Here is a 23,891-nt window from a genome sequence, read left to right on the forward strand (position 1 = left end):
AGCACGTTGGCAGGGCTCCAGGGAGGTCCAGAAATGGCTCTGCTGCGGCTTCACGTTGCGGATCAGACTGCAGAGCTACCCGAACCCCTCAGGCCTGAGCCAGCATCCATCCTCCCACCTGGCACCTGCCCTCTCCCCTTTGTGGTGCCAAGCGCTTCAACAGAGGTGTGGGGGGAGGAGCCCCCACAGAGCAGCCCCACGTGTATCCAGTGTTCGCAGCTGCCCACCAAGAGGCAGGTCTGTGCTGAGCAGATGAGGGCGACTCTCATTGTCCCATAGAGCTCAGCTGACTAGGGAGGCCGGTGGCTGCCAATCCGAGCTCAGGGCGGAGCCTCCTGCCCCTTCTCCTCTTCGGTGAGATGGAGTCCCAGTAGAAACTGCAGAGGGAACTGTTACCAACCAGCCCCTCTCTGGCTGCTTTCCTAAACTGTACTTATCTGTGTAATTACCCTGCAAAGGAAAAATGCATTCTTCCTCAGAAGAAGACACTGAGCCTCAGAGAGGCTGGACCATCCAGGCTCACACAGATAGTAAGGGACCGAGCTGAGCTTGAACTCCATCTGCTACCTCCAGAGCCTCCTCTCCCTTGGCTCACTGTGCTCTGAGGGAGGCAGGAGTGGGTGGCTGTGGCTGGGAAGGCTGTGACCCACATAGAAAAGCCCCCCGCCGTGTCATCTCTACCACGGCACTCGCCACAATGGGAGCAGGGCCAGAGCAGTGACATGGCTGCCTGCCTCTCTCCAGACACTGTGACACAGCCACACCAGCGACGACTGGCTTCACAAACTGTCGGCATGCGCTGCAGGTGGCATGGAGGAAGAGGTGGACTTGTGGAGCGGAGAAGGGGAGGGAAGAAGGCATCTCTCCATCCTCAGGCCAGTCTTGGCTTCACTAACAATTCACAACACATTAACCCTTTGTGGTGACGGCACCCGTGGAGCCATCTGCTCTCAGAGCCCCAAGGACCACCCTTGTGATGAGGAGCTGGTGGAAGGCAGTAGGGAGGAGCCTGTGATGGGGCAGCCGAGTTACTGGGGACCAGAGCCAGCTCTCTCTCCACACCGCACCCTCTGCAGCCAGCCTGCCAGCCCCTCCCACAGCCCTGCCTTCCCAGAACACCCCCTTCACCTCAGGACCATCCCGGACGTGCCACCTCGAGCCACAATCGGAATCTTCTTGACGCTCCCCAAGCCCACTTTGCAGCCCTGCCTCCTGGGCCTCCCTGATATCACAGCAGCTGCCCTGCGAGACCCCGGAGGCCCTGCAAGAGGGAGCCATCTCAGTGGTCCAAGGCACTAGCCCTCGGCACAGTCCCATCGGCAGCAGCCTCCTCCTTTTGTCTGCCCCTGCAGATGCTTAAGCCTCAGTGGCATCTTGTACGGCTTCTTCCATCATCCTTTGGTCCTATCCTATCTATTCTACCTTTGAAATAGCTCTCACCAGCCCCTCCCCTCGACCCCACAGCCCTGTGCCGACCCAGGCCTTGCTGGACTCCCGCAGTGGCCCTCTGGCCACCAACAGCTCTAGCCCCCTTCCCCCACCCCATGCCTTCCTCATGCCCTTCTAGTATGTGGTCCTAGTCCTGTCTCCTGCTCTCGTCCTATGCCTTCTGAAAAGATTTTATGAAGCCTATGTCATCTATGGGCCTGCAGTCCACAGTCCTCCCTGTTGTTTATTCTGGAGGCTCCTAAAATGGCCTTTTCCTCCCCGGTGGGTCCAGCATATTGATTAAGAGCATGGACTTCGGAGTCAGGCAGACCGGTTCAAATCCTGGCTCTGCGGATCCTCTCTGACCTTGGGAATGACCTCTCTATCCTTGGGTCTCGGTCTCCTTCTCAGTGTGATAGAGACGACAACACCTGCTTCACCTATCGCCACCTGGTCTAAATAAGGTAATGTCGATAAGGCCTGAGGTCGGAACTCCGCGAGTGTCATTCGAGGCGTTCGTGACCTGCTTCCTGCTTGTTTCGCCAGCTTGCTCTCCAGCCCAGATCCCCAGACAACCCGCTGTTCCCTGAGCCTTCCGTCATCTCCCTGGGACTCCCCTGTCCTTGCTCCTTGTCGATTCTTGGAACAATTCAAGTGTCACTTTTACGCAAGAGCCTTCCTTTGTCCCACAGTCAGACAGCCCTCCCCTGTGTGCCTGTCATTCATGCATGTTAGTCGTCTACTTCTAAATGGCAAATACTCCAGAGTGTGGCTGTTTAAAACAACCACTGTATGTTGTGGGGCTAGAGTTCAGTCAGGACTCAGCTAGGTAATTTTTTTGTATCATGTGACATTGACAGAGGCCATGCAGTGTCATTTAGCTGACAGATCAAGTAGTGTGCAGGGTCCAGGCTGGCTTTGCATGCATGTCTGCTACATGAGCAAAGATGGTAGGAGGCTGGGCCCGACTGGGACTGTCCCTGCACCACCTGCCCTTGACCTCTTCAGCATGATAGCCTTGGGTGAGTCAAACTTCCTGCATCAAAGCTTCAGGCTCCAAAGCCAAATGTATTTATGAGGAAGGTGAAAGTCGCATAGCTTTTTACGAGCTAGCCTCAACAGTCATATGGTAGCTTCCGGCACGTGCTGTTAGTCCAAGCCGTCACAGGCCTGCCAGACCAAGGGGAGGAGGCAGAGCCCTCCCTCCCAGTAATGCTCTCCAGAGGATTGCTTAAAATGTTTTAGAGGTTTTAAAACTGTTACAACACAATCTATTTAGCACATTATTATTATTATTATTAGCCCACAGATCTGCCCCAACATACAGAATCACCTCAGTGTAGACTATGGGCATGCAGACTATGTTTTCTTCATCGTCTGCCATTGACGGAACGCCCACTCTGCACCAGCCATGGGTGCTTCCCTGCTGTGTTCCTAAACCTTGATACAACCCTGCAAGATAAATTCTGAAGTTCAAGGCAATCAAGTACTTGGTAAAGACCAATTGTTGGAGTCAGAATTCAGTTTCGGTCCATCTATCTCCAAAACCAATCCCCTTTTCTCAGGCTCACCAGATCACAAAGACCAGTGGCGATCCAGGACAGCCGCAGAACTGAAACCTTTCCATCAGACCCGTTGAAAGCATGTCACGTTCCTCCTCCCGGGAGTCCCATGGTGCAAGCCCTCCTCACTCTGGGCCTTCCCTGAACCGGGAGGAGGTGTGCGCCGCCGCCCCCGTGACCTGGCAGGCCCGCCTGAGACCCGTGGGCGCGAACAGCCCCAGGGGCATCCGCACAGACCTGCCCCATCAAGTCCCGCCTGTCTTCTCACCTATTTTCTCTAAAGGAAACCGTAAACTCTGTTCAGTGGCACTTCACTCTCAAGCACAGAGCACCTGGCAGAACTCCCCCGAGAGTTCGGGGAGTACTCATAAAAATGGAAATGGAGCCCTGCGTGCTGAGGGCCCTGCTGGGCCTGACGCAGCCCTCCGTGTGACGTGCCCCACATTTAATGGCAGAGCCGGGCTGAGAGGATTCTAGCCGAACTGGCGTCTCCCGTAGGCTTTCCAGTGTGTCCTCCACGTTTCTCTCTATTACCAGACCCTCCTCCCCCGACCCTGGCACCCTCCTCCTCCAGGTGGAACTCCTTCCCGCTGTCCCCTGTTGTCAGCTGAGACCTTGACCCACGGCGGAGGGGGAGTAAAGGCCAACCCTGTCATTTCACAGACAGACAGACTGCAGGTGAGAGAGGGCCCATGCCCGACCCCACGCCACTCGGCTCGCGCACGACGGTGTCAGAGCAGATCCGAGGCCCCTCGCTTCCAGCCGGTGCGTCCTGGCTGTGTCCACTGTGTCACACAGCGGCGTGTTCCACTGGAAGCCGAGCAGGAGGGGGGTTAGAAGATAAAATAAGAGAAGGACCTGATCTCCTCACAGGGCCACAGCCACAGACATGTCAGTGGGCCATGCTGTTGTCTTCTTGCCCTGCCATCTGAACTGGGGCTTATTTTCAAGGCCAGTCCTCTTTATGTTTAATTGTGGTGAAACACATAAAACATGAAAGTCACCATCTCTTATACCAGTTTTAAGAGTACAGTTCAGTTGTGTTATAAATATTTACGGTGTGCAACCAATTTCCAAGCCTTTTCATCTTGCAAGATTGAAACTCCTTATCCATTAAACAATGCCCCATTCCCCCCTCCCCCTCGGCCCCGGAAACCAGCATCTCGCCATCTGGCTCTACGACTTTGACTGCTTCAGGCGCCTCCTAGCAGTAGAGTCAGGAAGTGTCTATCTCTGTGTAGCTGGTTGAGTTCACCGGCATGATGTCCTTGGGGTTCGTTTATGCCATGGCATGTGGCAGAACGTCCTTCCTTTTTAAGGTTGCATGACATTCTGTTCAAGTAGACCGCATTCCGTTTATTCGTTCGCCTGTCGATGGACATGGAGGTTCCCTCCACCTTTTGGCTGTTGTGAATATTGCTGCTGTGAGCACGGGTCTGCAAATACCTCCACGAAACCCTGCTTTCAACATTTGGAACACACACACACATACAGAAGTGGATTGCTGGATCATACAGTAATTCTATTTTTAATTTTTGAGCGACCCCCACAGTGTTTTTCACAGTGGCTGCACCATTTTACATTCCTGCCAACAGTGCACAGGGGCTGCAGTTTGTTGGCTACGTCCCACTGGTACTTATTTTCTTTTTTAAAAAATGTATTGACTTGAGAGAGAGAGAGGAAAGTGGGGAGGGAAAGAGAGAGAGAGAGAGAGAGAGGGAAATGTCGATTTGTTGTTCCACCTACTTACACATTCATTGGTTGATTGTTGTATGTGCACTGACCAGGGATCGAACCCGCAACCTTGGTGTATTGGGATGATGCTCTAACCAACTGAACTATCTGGCCAGGACCTATTTTCCATTTTTTTATAGTAGCCATTTTAAGTAACTTATCTCCTTGTATATTTAAGTTATGTTCATTCAAAGAATCAAATAAAAGGTAATGCACATATAAAGAAAATGGCTGGTACATAGTGGGTACCCATCGCATATTATTTCTTCTTCTTCTCACCCTTCCTCCCTGACTGTCATCCAGTGAGGTCTTTCCTTTTCACTCCATCTCTACCAATTTTGTGGTTCTGAGAAGGTCAGACCCTGACAGGAGAGCCTTAGAAAAGAACTAGAGACTAAAAAATAGACATTCTTGACTCCTAGCCAAAGCAAGTGACCTTGATCTTTCCGTGTGGAAAGGAGCCTCCGCCTCCTTTCCACATTTCTTTGTCTATCAAACTCTATCTGACTGAATAACATGGATGCTCTTCACATTTCCTCCGAGGAAACCCTGCCTCCTCCTGACTGACGCTGGCTGCCAGCGCCCCACCCACTGGACACTGCCAGCTCGGGAACGGGTCCCAGCCTCCCCCTTGGCTTTGGGTCTGCAGTGGCAGTGTTTTCTGACAGTCTCCCTGCCTCCCACTGCCTACTGCAAGCTGGCCCTCACTTCTCTCCCCCGTGCACGGCAGGCTCCCAGCAGCCCGCCTCTGCTGCAGCTTTATTAACGCCCCGGTTAGTGCCCGGCGCACGACTGGACGCCGTCCTCCCAAACGGAGCCGACAGCACTGAGCAAGGCCTTTAGAAACAGAGAAGGCCACAGTCACTGGGATGAGCCTCTCACACGGTTGGCTTTTTGTAGGAACAGATCCCAGCCTCGTACACAGCTGGCCACGGGGATTGGGCCTGCGTGGAAGTCCTCTTTGGTGAGATGCCTTCTCTCTGAAATGCCAGTTCCAAATTGTGAATAAAACATAAATCCTGCTTCTGAACCCATTGCCGAAAATAATTTACGAAAGAGATACATTCACCCGTCTTCTCAACAGATCCCTCTATATGCCAGGCACCGTACTGGGCACTGTAGTTTCAGCAGAAAAAATGCTGCTAGTGGGGGAGAGAGACTAGCAATGAAACCGATAAGGAAAGCATACACTGCGCGAGAATAAGCAGCGAAGAGAAACCACACAGCAGGGAGCAGAGACAGGAGTGTCCCTGTGTTGGGCAGAGGCCAGGAGAGACTTAGATGAGGTCACCAGGGAAAGCTGCCCTGGGAAGGTAACATCTTAGTAAAGAAAAGGAAGGGAGGCAGTGAGCCTTTTATGGCTTTGCTGAGAGTCTTTATGAATGTCAGGGGGTTCATTATAGAAATAAAATCTTAATCATTCGCTGGTACTCAGTGGTTCACAAAGTACTTTTCCATAACTATCTCCATTGGTCCAATAACCTCCAGGAGAGAGGGGATTTTTGCCTGGCCCGGGAAACTAAGGATTCAGATACTCAGTTTCCATCTTGTTCCCCTGTGCCTAGACCCTGTCTTAACACCTATCTGGTATATTATTCCCCTAAAAAAATATTTTTTAAAGATTTTATTTATTTAATTTTCAAGATAGGGGAAGGGAAGGAGAAAGAAAGGAGAGAAACATCAATGTGTGGTTGCCTCGCATGAACCCCCTACTGGGGACCTGGCCCACAACCCAGGCATGTGCCCTGATTGGGAATTGAACCAGTGATCCCCTGGTTCGCAGGACGGCACTCAATCCACTGAGCCACACCAGCCAGGGCCCCCAGAAACATTTTATCAGGTCTTTGAGGGACAAGAACCCAGTGCAGAGTCCCAGCCAGCCTGCCTCCCAGCGCTCCACAACTCCCAACGCTGCCCACTTCCTTCCCCCAGCCTCTGTCACCAGCGTAGTGCACACAGGCTCGCTAGTGCTCCACCGCTGCTGGTCCACACCCCCGCCCCCCTTGTTTACTCCTGGGGCCCCTAAGATGGACTTTCCTCCTGGTAAGCCCAGCACATTGATTAACAGTATGGGCTCCAAAGTCAGGTCGACATAAAATTTGGCCTCTAGGACTTTGGGAATGTCTTTATAAATCCTTGGGCCCCAGTTTCCTTCTCAATAAAATGAAGATAATAAAAACTGTTTTATATAGTTGCTATAAGGTCTAAGTAAAATAATGCATGGAAAGCCTTTAAAATAGTACTTAGCTCCAGCCGGGTGGCTTAGTTGGTTAGGATGTCATCCCAGGCATCAAAAGGTGGCGGGACCAGGCACGATCCCTGGTCAGGGCACAGGCCTAGGTTGTGGTTCCAGTCCCCACTGGGTTGCGTATATAGGAGGCAACCGATCAATGTTTCTCTCCCACGTTGATGGTCTCTCTCTCCCTCTTCCTCTCTCTCTAAAATTATTTTATTTTCAAAGTACCTAGGAGATTATAAGCACTGAATAAGTGGCGAGGGGTGGTCGTGGTTATCACAGGCTGACACCTGCACCAGCACCCCATGGCTCCCTCGTGTCTGCAGCAGGTAGCCAGACCTTCCCCCACGGCCACCATGGGTCTGGTGGCGGCAGGATGACCTCCCATCTATTTCAAGGGGCCGGATCCACCCGGCACCCTCAGGGGGCACGCCACAAGAGGCCACTCCCCGTGATTAGTGCCCCTGTATCTAGAGACTCTTCCAGTCCGAACGGCCCAGGCTCACCTTTGCTCTCTGTTCCAGGCAGCTGCCCCCACCGCAAAATCGGTCATGTCCCCCAGTGGTGTCCATGGTAGCTATAATTTGTCTGTGATTAGTATTAATTCTCTAAGGTATGATTGGAATTGTTTGTTGTTTACTGGAAAAAACAAGAGGAGGAAACAACCTGTTTTGCGGGGAGCTGTGGTGCAGAATGGTTAAATGTCACCGCTTCTCAGGGAGACTAATGGTAAGCTGTACAGAGAGGTCACTTATAATATTAAAATAAAACTATTATTATATTATAAAACTAATGATAATAATAAAACTATTATTATTATAAACATGTCTGTTCAGCAAAGCAATGAAGATAAACGTCGACTAGGGAATCCTTGGGGAAAGGACCACGCAGATAAAGGGGCTGTTGAGGGCACAAAGGAATCAGGAACTCTCTACTTCCTGTGGAGAGCTGAGCCACAGAAATGAAACACATCCTGCTTCCCTAGCAGTGGCCGAAGGGAATCTTAGTGGGTCTTCGTCAGTGCATATGGAGGCCTACTCTGTCCAAGGAATTGGGATTTTGAAACGAATGCTACGGGTTCTGTCCTGTCCGCTGGCAGCCATGGGCTCAGCCGAGTACCATCCTCGAAGTCGTCCCTCTCCCGCCCTCACCTCCAGGACGTCGGCCCTCCTGTCAGAGTCACCTCCAACCTGCGACTCACACCGCTCACGTCCCTCCATCTCCACCATCACCTGCCTAATGCAAGCTGCCTTCACCTCTTGCTGGTTGGTTACAGCAGCCTACAAACGGGTTTTTCCACTTCTATGTGTTCTCCAATCCATTCTCCCTAAGTTGCTCAGAATGATCTTTTAAAAAACCAATCAAACTGTTTTCTGTCCTTGTCTAAACTCCTTAAGCAAAATCCGCTCCCCTTACTGCAGCCTGCAAGGCTCTGCTGATTGAGCCTCTGACCCCCAACACCCCACCCCAACCACCTTTCTCAGCCCTCGTGTGACCCTCGGGGACCCTCTTGAGCTACACCGACCTTTGCTACGTTTCTAGGTCATACATACATTTTCCCTCCCCCAGTGTAGTAGCTCCTGCTTCTCCAGATGGCAGGCTTTTCGCATGGCAGACACCCTCTTATCCTCCAATATCAGCTCAAGTATCAGCTCCCCAGAGAGGACTCATGTGGCCCACCAATCAGACTAGGTCACCCATGTTACCCCCATTCACTCCCTTAACCTCAGTGCCAGGCTCTTCGCAGAAGCTCTGAACATACTCACGAAATAATACAAAGGTTGAATGGGACAGAGGGGAAGGGGAGGGGAGTGGAATTTCTATGGTATAAACTAGAAGAATTAGCAGTTTCCAGAATGCAAGGAAATTCCACCCCACCCCATTTTTCCATGTAAACGTGGTGATCTATTTTGCACTCCTTCACGACACATTCACTAGTGCTCACTGTGTGCCAGACACTGTCCAGGAGATAAAATAAGTAAGATAGAACCACCTGCCTCAAGAAATTTAGAATTTCGTGGGAGAAGCTGGCAACGCAGACATATCCCACAGCAGGGGAGGTGAGTGCGTGGTTCAAGGTGTAGAGTGATTATCAGAGCACCCCGGAGGGAGTCAGTCACGTGTCTCTCTTAAAGGCAGAAGAATAAGCCATTGGGGAAAACGACATCTAAGTTTGGAGGAATTGTTCAGGTGGAGAAGATGATTCTAGACCAAGGAATCGGGTCACACAAAGGCTGTGGTGCTGGCCCCACATTCCAGAAACTGCAAGTCACGGTGTTTAGCTAAACGTGCAAAGGAGCACAGCGCAGCTGGGAAAGCAGGCTATGCCAGGGCTGCAAAGCCTCAGTCAGGGTGGGAGGCCGTGCAAACCAGCAAAGGCTTATGGCAGGATTAGCCTCAAAACAGCTGGTCTCAGAGAGCTAACTCTGGTGGCGGGGCAACTCCAGAGATAAATAGGCTGGAAAATTCATCATTGCAACCATTATTTTTTCATAGCTGTTATTGTGTTGCAAATTATTAATTTGGGTTTGTTTCTATCATTGTTTTGCTGATAGGTTCTGGCCCTGTGGATGCTCACCTCTACTATGGGGTGTGAGGGATTCCCAAGGTGCTGTGCGTCCCCAAGATCTGGTCTGTCCAACCCCCTTACTGACCCCTTTCACCGACCCCCATGGCCAGTTCTCCCAAAGGCCTTGGGATAGTCTATGAAAGTCACTCATAAGCACCCCACATAGTGTTTGTGTATACAATTTCACTTGATCTTCACCAGAATCCTATGAATTAGATAGCGTCCCTGAGTTACAGAAGACAGGAGCCCCGTGAACTCTCAGAGCTCACGCCACCAGCTAGTAGGAGATGGAACTGGAACCGAGTATTATTTTCTATGTACCTCGGGGGTATCATCAATACGAACTGAACAAAGTGATGGCGTGGGCTGCTGGAGGAATAGCAGAGATGGGCTCTGTGGGTAAAAGGGGCTCTGACAACCCTGGGCCCAGGAGGGAATTGTCTGGTGAGAGGGTGTGTGGCACTGGACGGCTCGAGATCCTTCCAAGGGAAGAAGAAACTAGAGACCCACTTATTTCCCTAATACCGGAGGTTCTCAGACCTTGGTGGATCCCGTTGTCACCCAGAGAACCTGTGGAACAGGCCGGTTCCGGGGTTCCACCCCAGATGTTCTCACTATGTAGGTCTGCACGGGGCCCGGGAAGCAGCAGGATCAGCAAGTTCCCGTGTGACTCCGCGATGAAGGGTCTGTGGACACACCACCAAAGCCTGGCTTTAGAGGTTCCACGAGCAAGGAAACTGAGGCCCCGAGAGAAGTGACTTGCTCGTGGCCTCAGAGGCCTTAGAGCAGAGCTAGGCCTCCAACCAGCTGTCCCGATTCCCAGCACGGTGCTTTCTCCCTCAGCCTACCGTCGGCCCTCGGCCCTCCGTAGCTAGGCCCTCTCCTCGGCAATTTACATTTTGAGCAGGAGCCCAAGGAGCCAGTTCTTTAAAGAGGCCGCGTCCAGGCTACAATTTATGAGGCTCAAAGCCCTCAGCAGGACTGCTCTCTGCCAGGCCTAATTTACACAGTTCGCAGGCCTTCCATTCACGTCAGCGCAGCGGTAACAGCTGCCGGCCTGCGCGAGCCATTTGGCTGCATCCTCCTCCTGTCGGCACCCTTCTTCCCGTCTCCGGGCTTGTCCACCCTTAGGTCCCCGATTCTCCTCACCCTGGGAAACCATAAGATTCTACTGGTGGGCGTCCGGCCCAGCCCCACTCCAGACCTCCCCACCCTCCAGAAGCCAGACTCCTCCTACACACCCCAACCCGTCACCTTTAATTTAAGATTAAGGCCCCCTTCTCACTGAGGCAGCACTCCATTTCCCCCCTTTGATGAGTGCCATTGGTTAGGCAACAGCCAGCAGGTGGGAGACCGCCCAAAAGCTGATACGAATGTGCCTTTTTAAATGCCGCATAAATCACCTTAATTAAAAATTAATTAAGTGACCTAAAATTTGACATTCATTTAAAAATGAAATTTGAGGAAGGAGAGTTGTGTAGACTTGCGAGCATCGAATCTCCAAGCCGTGATTGAGGGAGGGGCATACGTGGGCTTTCGGCTTTGAATGCACAATTCGGGAGAAGGAGTCCTTCTCGGCGCGTGAGCCCTGCAAGCCGCTCCTGGGTTGGAACAGTGACTCACATAACCTGGCCTGGGCTACACGTGTCTCAGATGCAAATATGAACTAAGTTCTAGTGCACTGGAGAGGAGACAAGCGGGCAAACGAGGGTGGCGTGCTGTTTCAGGAGGCATGTTCCAGGACGCAAACGACAGATGACTGAGACAGGAACAGCTAACGCGAGGCAACCGAGGGAAGCTGGCTGTGTGACCGGCTTAGTAAAGGTCCCTGGGAGGGAAGGAGACTTCAGGGGAAAGTCACTCAATGGTCTGTATTAAAAAGGAGGGCACTAACCTATATCAAATCAACCTTAGAAACGCACAGCTGCCAACGACCATTGCCCAGAGCTCCAGAATCCAGACGTTGCCAATGGATGGTGGTCTTAAAGTTCGGATTTCAGACTTCAGTGAGGCCCCACCCTCACCGAACCAAGGCCAGTGGAGACCGGTGGAGGTCAAAAATGCACCTAAGATGCAGAGGTGCTTAAGGGCAGACCTTCCCGCCCTCCAAGGAAGTGGTTCTCCACCAGATGCCCATGGGGACCACTCGGGCAGCTTTTAAAACCACAAAGGCCATAGGCCTTCTCTGCCTACTGATTTCACTGGTCCAGGTGGCACCTGAAGATCAACAACATTTCTAAATCCCCGAGTGACCCCCATGGGCCATCAGGATGCTGCTCCTGAAGGTGATCTAATCCGAGTCACGGGCGAGTTCCTCGCCCGGGTTCATCCCCTGTGGTTATCTGCTGTGAGACCACAAGCAAAGCACCTGTCAAGTAACTGGTTGCATTTTGTAGGGCCTTACTGTTTAAAAAACATTTGTCCGAACATGATTTAGGCTCTTGAATCTTTGATCTCCTGATGAATCAAATGGAAATAACAATAAGTATTCTGCAAGTTTTTTAAATGAGGTTCAAACAAGGAAGGATTAGGAAAGCACACTGTCAACTTCAAGTGCTGGACAAAGGTAAGGAAAGATGGTAATTTACTGCTCCTGGTGACTGACATCATTATTCTGGGAAGACCTGCTGTTTCAAAGATAATAAATAAATGCCCACGAAGAAGGCCCTTACTAACAAAAGATCCCCAGGCACAACTCTCCCAGAGCAGCTTGGTCTCAGACCTCCCTAAGCTTTCCTTTGTGATCAGGGCATTTGGTATAACAATGGTTACCAAGAATCACTGGCACCCGTTTGGGTGGAGAACATCCGGAAGTGCCAGCAGGAGGCTCTGCTGCTCCCGAGGCCGGCTAGGACCACCCAGGGCTCAGGCACCGTACTCCATAAGCCAGAGCAATCATTTCACAGCCACAGAGAGGATGCTGTTTAAGAAACTCAGGCCCTTGATTAAAACCATTCCCCAATAGTACTTCCTTCCTTGGAATTTATGGGCCCCATAAAAAGAGAACCTGAGAAGACAGAGCGGTTGTTTCTGTTGCGCCTCATTAGTCTGGAGTTGGGGCCGGCAGCAGAGATCAGAGGACCAGGCATGCGTCTGGTTGAATCTCTCACAAGCACAGCTCCCCGTGTGCGTGTGCGGAGGGAGCGATGCCAGAGAGCCTGGCCGCCTCCAGCCCGGGGTCGGAGGTGGGAGGAGTCGGTGGAAAGGCTGAAGGAGACGGCTGTGCTTTACCTGAGAGAAGAGAGGTTTGGGGGATAAGCTCTGGGACATCCGGAGGATCAAAGCAGTGCTACCCTCCCACTACCAGAACCCCCTTTGTCAAGGTCTGGGGTGAAGGGCAGGGATGCCAACTTCCTGCCCTGGTGTACTCACAGTCTCCACTCTTGAGGACACCCCTGGCCTGAGGTGGGGGACCTCGCAGACAGACACAGTACCAAGGGCAGAGAATGAGATGTCATGAATGCATGTTTTCACCAATCCTCAGCAAGCCACGTAGCCACGCTAAGCCTCTGCATTCTCAACTATAACACAGGTATAATAAAACCCTCCGCAAGTCATACATAGAACCAATTCAATCCCCACACACTGGGGTGAGGAGATCTCCATACATGATACCGCTACAGACTCATGAGGACGAGACTGGGCGCCGCCTTTCCAGCCACCTCCAGTTTGGTGAGGGAGACGGCACACGAACAGCTGGTTATGGCACGAGGCAGAGTGTCCGCCGCCTTCAGTGCAAGAAGTATTGAGTGACAGAAGTTCCAGTGAAAGGGCAGTTCATGGAGGGCAGAGCGGCGGAGTCCACAGGAATGTCATCGATGACGGGGTGAAGTCGAGGCCCCCACTACTGAGAGATGGGATCATGGTGGACGATGTTCCCAAATGAAGGCGGACCCCCACATCACCGATCCCGTGTAGCACAAACTCTCAACGCATAAAAGAAAAAAAAAAGAAATCGCCAAGGAAAACATGGATATGTTTGGGTTACATGCAAACTTAACACTCCTGTGTATCAGGATACATTATAAACAGAATGAAAATACATATAAAATGCTGGGAGAAATGTCAAATACATAATAAATAGTTTCACAGCCATATTCCTAATCTCATACAATTCTATATGAAAACAAGAAGAACCTAATAGATGAATGGGCAGGTGGAAGTGGGCAATGGAAAAGTAAAATAAAGCTTGAGACATGTGAAAAAAAACATTCAGCGTCACTAACTACCTAAAACATACAAAATAAAACAGCAGGTAAATACCTTTAGTTAAAAATGAAAATCACGGTAATATTCAGGGTCGGCCGGGATTCAGCACGAGGGGCACGCATGTCTGAACACAGCTGGTGAGACTGCAAATTGGATTAGCTTCTAGAAAACAATTTGGCAGTATCTATTAAGGGCCTTTAAAATGTTTACACCCTTTGATTCAGTAATTCCACTTCTGGGAATCTATCCTATGAAAGTAATCTGAAAGGCAAGCAAAGGTTTATGTTCGAAGAGACTCTTTGAAGAGTTGTGTAAATAATCTAGCAATGCAGTCGTTGAGTAACGTTTAAATGAATAATGGTATGCGTCATGAAGTACCGTGGCCATTAACAGGCATTCTCCTGGAGAATTTTTGAGTCTTTGGAAAAGCTTGTGGTATTATTTAATCATTTTAAGGCATGTACACATAGGGTGCAACTATACATTCTCTGAAAGAATAGACCAGAAAAACTTGGGAGATGTTTAAAATGACGGCCTCTGGCTATCGAGACTCTAGGCCTTTTCCCTGTTCACTTGCACCCTGCTGCCACACTGCAGACAGCAGGCATGTGTTGTCGGAGTGGAGGGAAGTCAAAGAAGCCATGGGACATATGCAGAGAATGACAGGTCACCGATGTGTGAAACACGCATGTGCTCATGAAAACACGCAGTGAGAAACAAGGCCTGATCGTAAGGTGGGAGTAAAACACGGCGCTGCTTGCTTATGCTCCATTGGGTGAGGAAGGCTTCACAGGTGATTGATTGATTGATTGATTGATTGACTAACTTATGTTTTCTTCATTAGGGCTGGGAACAAGGGTAATAAGTTCCTACCTGTATGTAATGTTCCAATATAAGACATAAGAAAAAAATATTTTGAAAGCTGAAAATCACCAAGCAAATGTGAATAATTTTTCTTGTGGTTCTAAATACCTTTGCCTGGAAAAAGGGGCAGAGAGGACAGGCAGTGTCACCGAGCAGGCAGGGCCCACCAGCCTGGGGTGGGCACACCAGCCTGGTCCTCACAACGGCCCCCAGCTGGAGGCCACCTGCCTGCCACTGCCCCTCACCCTCACTTAATTGGCCAGTTCCCCCAACAAGTGGGGACAAAACAGAGTTGCTAATGCTGGTGGTGGTAGTTTAGTGAGCAGGCAGGGTAAGTGCTGGCGCCGTGCGGGGCAGATAGCAGGTACACTGTATATGATGCCAGGTACGTTTGCCTTGAGCTTGATTCCTGCAACGAAGCCCACAGCCCTCCCTTCAGAGAGGACGCCCCCTGCAGGGGGAAGGCTGCACCTTCCAGCCACCAACAGCAGGGTCTCAGAAGCGTTTCATTTCCTGGCTCCCAAGGGAACGCGGCTGACAAGTGGTGTGTTTCCCTGCATTCAGAATTCGGGGAGATCTGGAGAAACCATTGGCTTAGGCTGTCTTGAGGCACAGGGACAGGTAGGGGTGGCATTTTTCCTTCTGCATGAGGAAGAAATTGGCAGAGACAACTGTTCTAGGGAACCACAGAGATCTAGTCACAAAACGCGTTAAGGAGCTAAGAAGCTGATCCAAAGCTGTGCTGGGCTGCAGATGACCGGGGCTGCCGCTGACATAGTCTCCGATTGCAGCTGGGGCCAGGTTTAGGCGGTGCGTTGGTTTCCCATGGCTGCTGTAACAAACTTCCACAGACTTCGTGGCTTAAAACAGCACAGATTTATTCTCTGGGAGATCTGGAGGGCAGAAGTCTGAAAGCACTTCCAGTGGGCTGCAGTCATGACAGCAGAGCTGGCTGCTGTCGGACACCCTGTGGGAGCATCCCTTGCCTTGCCTTCTCTGGCATTAGGGCTGGGAGCAAGGGTAATAAGTTCCTACCTGTATGTAATGTTCCAATATAAGACATAAGAAAAAAATATTTTGAAAGCTGAATCACCAAGCAAATGTGAATAATTTTTCTTGTGGTTCTAAATACCTTGTGGTTCTAAATACGCATTTCTCGGCCCGTGACTCCAGACTCTGGCTGCCATCACCCCACCTCCTAGTTCTTACTCTGACTTTCCTGCTGCTGTGTTTATAAGAACCTTGTGGTTACACCTGGATAATCCAGAACAGTCTCCCCATCTCAAAGCCCTTGACTTAAGCCCCTTTTACCACATCAAGTACCATATGTGCTGGTTTGGGGGATTGGGATGCTGGTCTTTGGGTGGGTCCGTCATTCAGCCAGCCACAGGCAGGTGACCTAATGTTCAGGCACTTTGTGAACACTTCTAGGGGCCAGGTAGCGGCCAGGGCCGGGGTTGGGGGCGGGGGACACACAGAGGCTCCAACAACTTGGTGAGAAGATGGGAATGTGCACTAGAGCTGGTTCAGGAGCCAGGCTGCACAGAACCAACACCAGATGAGTCTGGAGCACCAAGTTCGTGGGGAGAGACAGACAGGGGAGACATGGAAGGAAATTTGGGCCCAGATCACAAAGGACCTTGAAGAGCAATTTTAAAAACGTAGATGTGCCCTGGCTGGCATAGCTCAGTGGATTGAGCGCAGGCTGCAAACCAAGTGTCACAGGTTCGAATCCCAGTCAGGGTACATGCCTGGGTTGCAGGCCATGACCCCCAGCAACCGCACATTGATGTCTCTCTCTCTCTCTCTCTCTCTCTTTCTCCCTCCTTTCCCTCTCTAAAAAATAAATAAATAAAATCTTTTAAAAAAACCCACAAAACTTAGATGTGATTCCCTGAGAGAAGCAGCACCTGTCTTTCCCATGTCCAGGAGTTAACGAAATGCCCAGCCAGGCTGACAAGGCCCGGTGTCCATCCGCCCACAGCTGACAAATTGAGCCTTATCTGGACGAACCGGGCAGAGAGGGCCCAAGGCCACCCCCAGTGCTCCCCTCCCGGGAGATGGAGAGAGCAGCTTTGCAGTCTGACCCATGGGCCCAAATCCCATTTACCAGCTCCAGGGCCTTAGGCAAGTCACTTAAGCCACTGACTCAGTTTCCCACTTAGGAACTGGGCACTGTTGAGACTCGCCATGCTTCTTTACAAAGCCAGGCATGTGGGGGGTACAGAGGCACCCTAGAAGGAAACAAGCTGGACTTGATGACAGTTCTAGTTCATTCTCAATGGATGGGGTGGGGGTGGGGTGACTGTTGCGGCACCGGCTGCCGTGGGGACAGACCTAGACAAGAAGGCAGAGTGTAAGGCAGCCAGACGTGGGGTGAGCCCTTCCTGCTCATCTCCCCAGGGGCCGGAGGCTCCCCACCCCACACCCACCAAGAGCTGGGTGACAGGAGGTACCACCAGAAGCACCAGCCAGGCCCTTGCTGGGTGGTCCCAGGCAAAGTGCCCATTCAGTAGGGCATGCTGGGCCAGGCCAGCCTTCTCTTCCCTGATGGCTGGCTCTTTGGGGCCACAGTTTAATTACTTATCATAATGCATTGTTCTTGATACGGTAACAAATAACTGCTAACAGGTTCCTTATAAACTGCCCTTTCTCCCTTCCTCCACTGGATCAGATAGATGATTTACCTAGGACTTCAGAACTGGAACAGGCACTAGAAATGTGGCCAAAGCCCCTCCTTCTGTCCATGGAGAGGCTAGGGGCAGACAGGAGGGGCGTGGTCAGCACCACAGTCAGTCCAGGAGGAGCCTTCCGGGGCCTGGGCCCTCACCACGCTGTCCTCCGTGTTCCACAGCACAGAGGGCGGCGTGTCGTTAGAATCACTCTGATGGTGGTAACTAGGGTCAAGAACATGGAAGACATACTTTGGACCAGATACTCCCCTGAATATCCCAAATTCGACCTTGAAGGTAGGGCTGTCTGTGTGCAGATGAGGCACTACCTGCAAGCTGTCTACCTGCACCTTGAAGCCATGGGTTGGAGGACCCCAGACTGTTGCAGGGGCGTGGCCCAAACCTCAGCTGCTCTACTGCCCCCCATCACTAGGAAATGAATTCCCCAAGGGGCTGCGGGGGTGTTAGGGCTTTGACTCCCTCTCAGCCTCCTGGTGCTGGCCCTGGGTGTGGCCAGATCGAGAGGCCAGTGTCTCAGTCAGGCCACTGGGAGGTGAATGGCAGGGCCACCCACACTGACCGGGGTTATGTGTCTCTGTGTGCTCTCCAGGAACACCCCCAGGCTCCAAGATGGCCTTGCAGAGTTCCTTCACTTGCTGGAACGGGACAGTGCTCCAGCTCGGGCAGGCCTGTGACTTCCACCGGGACTGCACCCAGGGAGAAGACGAGGGCCAGCTGTGCAGTGAGTAATGGGGCAGTCCCTGCCCACCTCATCCCAGCCCATGCTCTAGCCCTCTTCTGCCCCCACCCCCACCCCTTGCTCTCGAACTTGGACAACCTTCCTTACATCCAGTGCCATTTGTGTCTCTTCTTAGTGGCCACCTTCAAAAGCTACACAGTCTTCAAGAGACAGAGCTCTGATCTGTGGTCCTGAAACAGTGTGGAGGTTAGGAACCAGACAAGACCTTATAAGTTATGCTTTCAACGTCCTTATGCACAGAAACAAATGTCCAGGCCAAGCACAGCTCCGTAGCATGACATTAGTGCCCTTCCTCGCCCAGACGTCCCTCACTTTCCAATCCTTATCTCACCACTCACCTGCCTCTCTCATCCCCCCAGACTCCCGTGTACCCCAGCCCCAGCGTATCAGACCGCCCCTCCGCTCCCTCACACCTCCACGGCTGTGTTTGTGTCCTGTCCCTTGCCCACATGCCCTGGACCTTCTCAAGTCACATCTGCTCCTTGTGGGAAACACCCCTGGCCATCCTCAACAAGTACAGGTGGTTCTTCCTTCTCTGTGCCTCTTGTTCTTCTATTCACCACTTTTCAATGCTTTTTTGAGATAGAGTTCTTGTACCATGTAATTCACCCACTTAAAGAGCACAAGCCCGTGTTTTTAAGCACAGTCACAGGGCTGTGCAACCAGCGCCACGATCCAGTTTCAGCACATTTTCACCACTCTGCAAGGAAACCCCTAGAAATCTCTCCCTACTCTCCTCCAACTCCGCCCCCTCCTCCTGTAGCACCAAAGCAACCACTGACCCACCTTCTCTTTCCATGGATTTGCCTATTCTGGGCATTCATAGAAATGCAGTCTGACAATATGTGGTCTTTTGTGATCAACTTCTTTCACGTAGCATATTTTCAAGGGCCACCTGTGTTTCAGCTTGTATCAGCCCTACAGGTATTTTTATTGTTAAATAATATCTCATTGTAGAGATATACCACATTTTGTTCATCCTTTTTTCAGTTGGTGGGCATTTGGGTTGTTTCCATTTTTGGCCTATTATGAGTAATGTTTCTGTGAACATTTGTGTACAAGTTTTTGTGTGGATAGATGTTTTTATTCCTCTTGAGTACATGCTTAGGAGTAGAATTGCTAGGTCATATAATAACTCTATATTTAATAGTCTGAGGAACTGCCAAGCTGTTTTCCACAGTGGCTGCACCATCTTACATTCCGACCAGTAATATACAATTGTTCTAATTTTTCCACATCCTTGCCAACATTTATTATTATCTGCCTTCTATTTTAGCCATCTGAGCAGGTATACATCCACTACTTTTCATGAGGGTGGTTTCCATGTTTCCCTCCCTCTCTGAAGGCAGGTTGGCTCTGATACTCTTCCCTGTCCTGAAAACTCAAGTGATTCCTGGCACAACTAACTCTTGTTGATAGAAAGTTGGGCTCCATAAAGGAAAACAAACTGCTGAGGTCTCACTGTTAGTTAGCAGCAGAATTAGACTCCCAGCCCAGTGCTCACTCCACTTCAATACAGTGTCCTCAGTGGTTATTCGGCTAGGAGTAAAACTCTACAGGTTTTTACATTTCCTCCAGGGAAACCACAAACACAGAACACAGGAAATTTGAGATAGAAAATATGCTAGATCCTGGAGCACAGCTTCATACCAAAGCTCTGAACATCCAGGGTGGGGGCAGGAAGGGAGACGACAGAACCGTGGGTGGGGAAGACGCAGCAGGTGTGTGCCTGGGAGCTGAGGTGCCCAGGCCCAGCAGCACACGCCTCACCCCTGGGTACCAGCCCCGCGACGCTGGCCGGCCACACAGCTGTGGAAAGCTACCAGTGCTTCCCGGGTCATCCGGAGGACAGATTGCCCCTTGGGGGAAACGGTTTTATTTATTCTCTTTTAGATGAAGCAATAAAGAAATCCATTTTTTCAACTTGAAAAACGACCTTCTATGCCAATCTTCCAGGCAAGTTTTCCAGTAGTCATGGAATTTTGCTTGTTTTGGTAAAACTCAGTAAAGAGTTGCAGGTAAGCGCTTTGCTTATCCCTCCGGTTTGGCCTCTGGCTTTTCTCACAGAGCCCTCGCTCTGCCGGTGGACCGAGTAAAGCCAGCCCGCCCGCCGCCACGGCTGCCCCAGGCAGAGACCTAGGTGCATCTCTCCATCACTGGTCTCTGCGGTATTTCCAGCAGTGCCTCTGAGCTGTGTGAGCTGTGCTCTTGCCTTTTTTAAGTTGTTTGATATCCACTTCCCAGCAGGGACACAGCTCAGGCAGGGCATGCCCCGATTTACAATTGAGAAAATGAAAAGCACAGAGAAGGTAATTAGTTTGTTCCGGTCACCCAGCATGTCGGAAACAGAGCCAGGATGACAGCATTGAGCCCGAGGGGTCCGGCCCATTACTGTGCACTCAGGGCATTCCCCTCCGTTCTGGGACCTGCCACCGTCTCCTTTCTGGGACCAACTCCAAGGCCGAGGGCAGCCTGGCTCTGGTCTGGAGGGCAGGCGCCTGGGGCCCACTGGCCTTTGCAGCCACACTTGAACAGCTGCTCCAGCCAGCTGTCAAAATGACAGCTCCACGCTGGATAACACCACCACCAGGCTCTTGGCTACAAAAATCAGTTGCTAGGGAGAGAAGTTCAATTTCAAAGGAGGGTTTCTCGATCTTTTTTCCACTCTGATCTGCACAGTACACTTAGAAAATATCCTTTTTCTCACTTGTGTGCCCCATTCTCTCTGGGATGCTTGCTGCTCCTCCTTTCACATTGACCGATGTTGATTCTGGAAACCATCTCCATGGAGAGAGCAACTGCGACAATAGTAATACTGGCTAACACTTATTGAGCATTTACTATGTACTGCAGCTGCTCCAAACACTTTTCATGTATTAATGTATTTCATGCTCATAACAATCCTATGCGATGCTATTAAACCCATCTTGGACATGAGGAACCTGAAGTCTATGGTGAGGAACCCAAAGCTTAGCCAGTGGCTGAGCTGTGACTCAGACTCAGTCTGACTCCAAAGCCCACCCTCTGAACCACGACAAACCAGACCTTTTGGTTCTGTGAGTTTCCAGCAGTTGGCTGTGAAGAGCCCTAGCTACATATCCAGCCGGGAAGAAGGGACCAAGAACAATCTCCAGGAAGGTTCAGGGTTCTGCCACCACCTTCCTGGGAAAGGGGGAGGGTAGGATCATCCACCCCCACCTCCGGGCCTCAACTCCTCACCTGCAATAGGAGTTGGAACCTGATGCCCGCTGATGTGTCAGTGTCCATAACGCACAAAGACAATGCTCTTGACCTTACCTGGTCCTTCCCAGGTAGACTGGGTCCTATTAGAATGCTTTCTCTGAGCAGGTGTTCACCTGTTGGGGATGTCCGGGTCTTCTCAGGTACCCCCAGGAGGATCACCAATCTTGGTTCAGGGTAGTCAGCCAAGCAAGTTGTATCCCATCAACTCTCAGCCTCAAGTCCACACTCTCCCCACAGGGAATTCCCCACAGGTACCGGAGCTTCACTCAGATGACCAGGTGCAACCCTGAGCAACATTTCTGTCTGAGATAAGTGGGAGACCTAAACAGAGGCGGGAGCCTTGCCCTTGCCCCTCTCCCTCCAATCACGAACAAGTCCATTCCCACCCCGTGCTCCAAACCCCACATGCCATCCTCCTTCCCTCTTTCCAGTTAAACTTTGCAGTCCAGGTGAGACATCCGGGATGCTGTAACCCATCGCAGAGTGTCTGCCCGGTTCCCCGTGTGTCGAGCAGCGGCCTCCGCGGCGCGTGTCTGCCCAGGAAAGGGCGAGGGTTGCCCTCACCCCCTGATGGGTATCTGCACGCGGCTCACTTCCCCTCCACGTGCTCAGTAATCTCGTCTGTTTGCGGCTGGGGGGGGCGGGTATTCTTCCTGCCAGGCAAAAAGAGGGGTTTTTTTTATGTCTCTTTATGATAAAATAAAACATGTTGGTTGTAAAATATTTGAAAAACCTAGAAAAGTACACAGGAGAAAATAACTATCGCCCATAATCCTCCCTCTCAGACATTCAGAGATAACCATAACATTTTGATGTATTTCTCCGAACGTTTTTCCCCATGACTGTATTTTCAAGGAAATGTATAACACGTATTTATCAAACATGTTAACGGAGTTGTCACACAGGAAGGGAAAGACGTGATGTCGTTTGGCCCGGAGTTTGCACTTGGCAGTTCCTGCATCTGTTGCCGAGGTCCCATCTCTGTGACCCCACAAATCTGTCTCTCTTAGAGTGGAATCAGGTGTCATAACTGCCGAACGTTGCGGATTGATTGACCCACACACGGCCCGATTTGGCCCTCAAGCCGGTGAAACATCTGGCTGCAGCCCAGGAGGAGGGTCAGGCAGAGCAGGGCTTCGCAGACGTCGGGGACCACATGGAGGTGGTTAAACATGCAGATGCCGATCCTGGGGGTGGGGTCGGGTGGCGGACTCGAGGTCCCACACCTCTAATGGTTCCACAGGCACTGGGGGTTCCACAGGTGTAGCTGGTCCCTGGATCCCGTTTTGCGTGGCAAGGGGTTAGAGGACTGAGCTCACTCCCATTCCATTCTCCAGCTAAGTATGGAGCCCCCACAGTGTGCTGAGCACAGCGCGGGTGCTGGGGGCCAATGAGAGGAGAAAGGGATGGTGGAGGAGGAGCTGCGTTTGGCCCAACCCTGGGTGCCAACCCTGTGCTCAGCAGTTCCCCAAACCTGGCCTGAGCCACCGAGGGCCTTCCTCCTGATGCCCACGCCCACCAGCGTCCCTGGGAGCAGCTTCTGGCTGAGCACATGCCCTTGTGCTTGCAGCAGCAGAAACCCTTTCATCACCCTCCTCCCCCTCCCCTTCCGGGTTGTAATTATCACACTTACTGTCCTTTGACCGACTGTGCCTGACTCCTGACCAGAAAGCTGCCTCCATTCCCAGCTTACCCTGCGTCCTTTGCCAAGCTAGAGCAGGATGGGCTTCCAGAAGGCGGAGAATGCCAAAGGCTTTCCTCCTTCCTGGCCAGGTGGAAGGTGGGGCAGAGCTACCAGGGGCATTTTCCGAAAGGCGGCGGAGGGGCTGTCTCTGCCTCCAGGGCAGTGGTGGCGGCTGTTTTAGCATGTGCCCTGCCCCAGGTGTGAAGGATTATTGATAAGGCCACCACCACTCTGTATTTTCTCAACTCTGTCTGGCTTCAAAATGTTTCCACGCTCTCCCTGTTACTTTGTCCTCAAAACAGCCCTGTGAGATTGACACTAGAATTACCCCATTCTACGGATGAGGGAGCAGAGACTCTGAGGGAGGAAGTGACCTGCCTAAGGTCACACAGCAGGAAGTGGTGGGGCTAGGACGAGAGCCTGGTGTCGGATTCCAGCAGTGGAGGCACCAGCGCCTGCCTGTGAGTCAAGATCCCTGCCTCACCTCCTGACTTGGTGAGGGGAGAGTGTTATGCCCTGCAGGCCCTAGCTCAGCCCTGCCTCCTCCTTCCGCCAGGGGCCCCTCACCCGCCAGAATCTTCCACTGTAGCTCCTGGTAACACACGCCTCTAAAAGATGCTTCATGGAAGGTCACCAGTTAGTTTTTGCAAAAGAAGTGGATGTGGGATCCCTTGAGGGGGGCATAAAAAATAAAACAGAAAGATCTCCTTAGCTTTTGGATTTTTAATCAGAGGAACATGCAGGGCTTGGGGGAAAATGATTTCTTCAGGGGGGTATAAATGGGAAGAGATGTTCAAAGTCACTGACAGCCTGTGTTAATTTATAATCTGCCTCCGTGTGAAATGCACAGAGAATCAGGGGGAAATGAGTAATAATTCACCAAGGTGCTGTCACAGCCAGGAAGCGTCAGGGCCCTCTTTGTTAGCCTGC

General features: G+C 51.5%; 1 protein-coding gene across 1 annotated transcript in view; it reads left to right on the plus strand.

Annotated features, from left to right (window-relative positions):
• ALK (ALK receptor tyrosine kinase) overlaps window positions 1-23,891 on the plus strand; it is a 641,645-nt gene that overhangs the window by 514,126 nt on the left and 103,628 nt on the right. Inside the window, exon 6 of the mRNA XM_045844604.1 lies at window positions 17,885-18,016. Coding sequence (XP_045700560.1) covers window positions 17,885-18,016 — 132 coding nt within the window. The remainder of the gene's footprint in view (window positions 1-17,884; window positions 18,017-23,891) is intronic.

Source organism: Phyllostomus hastatus, unplaced genomic scaffold (genome assembly GCF_019186645.2).
Source record: "Phyllostomus hastatus isolate PE091 unplaced genomic scaffold, TTU_PhHast_1.1 phas_contig_402, whole genome shotgun sequence".
In the NCBI taxonomy this organism is placed as follows: domain Eukaryota; kingdom Metazoa; phylum Chordata; class Mammalia; order Chiroptera; family Phyllostomidae; genus Phyllostomus; species Phyllostomus hastatus.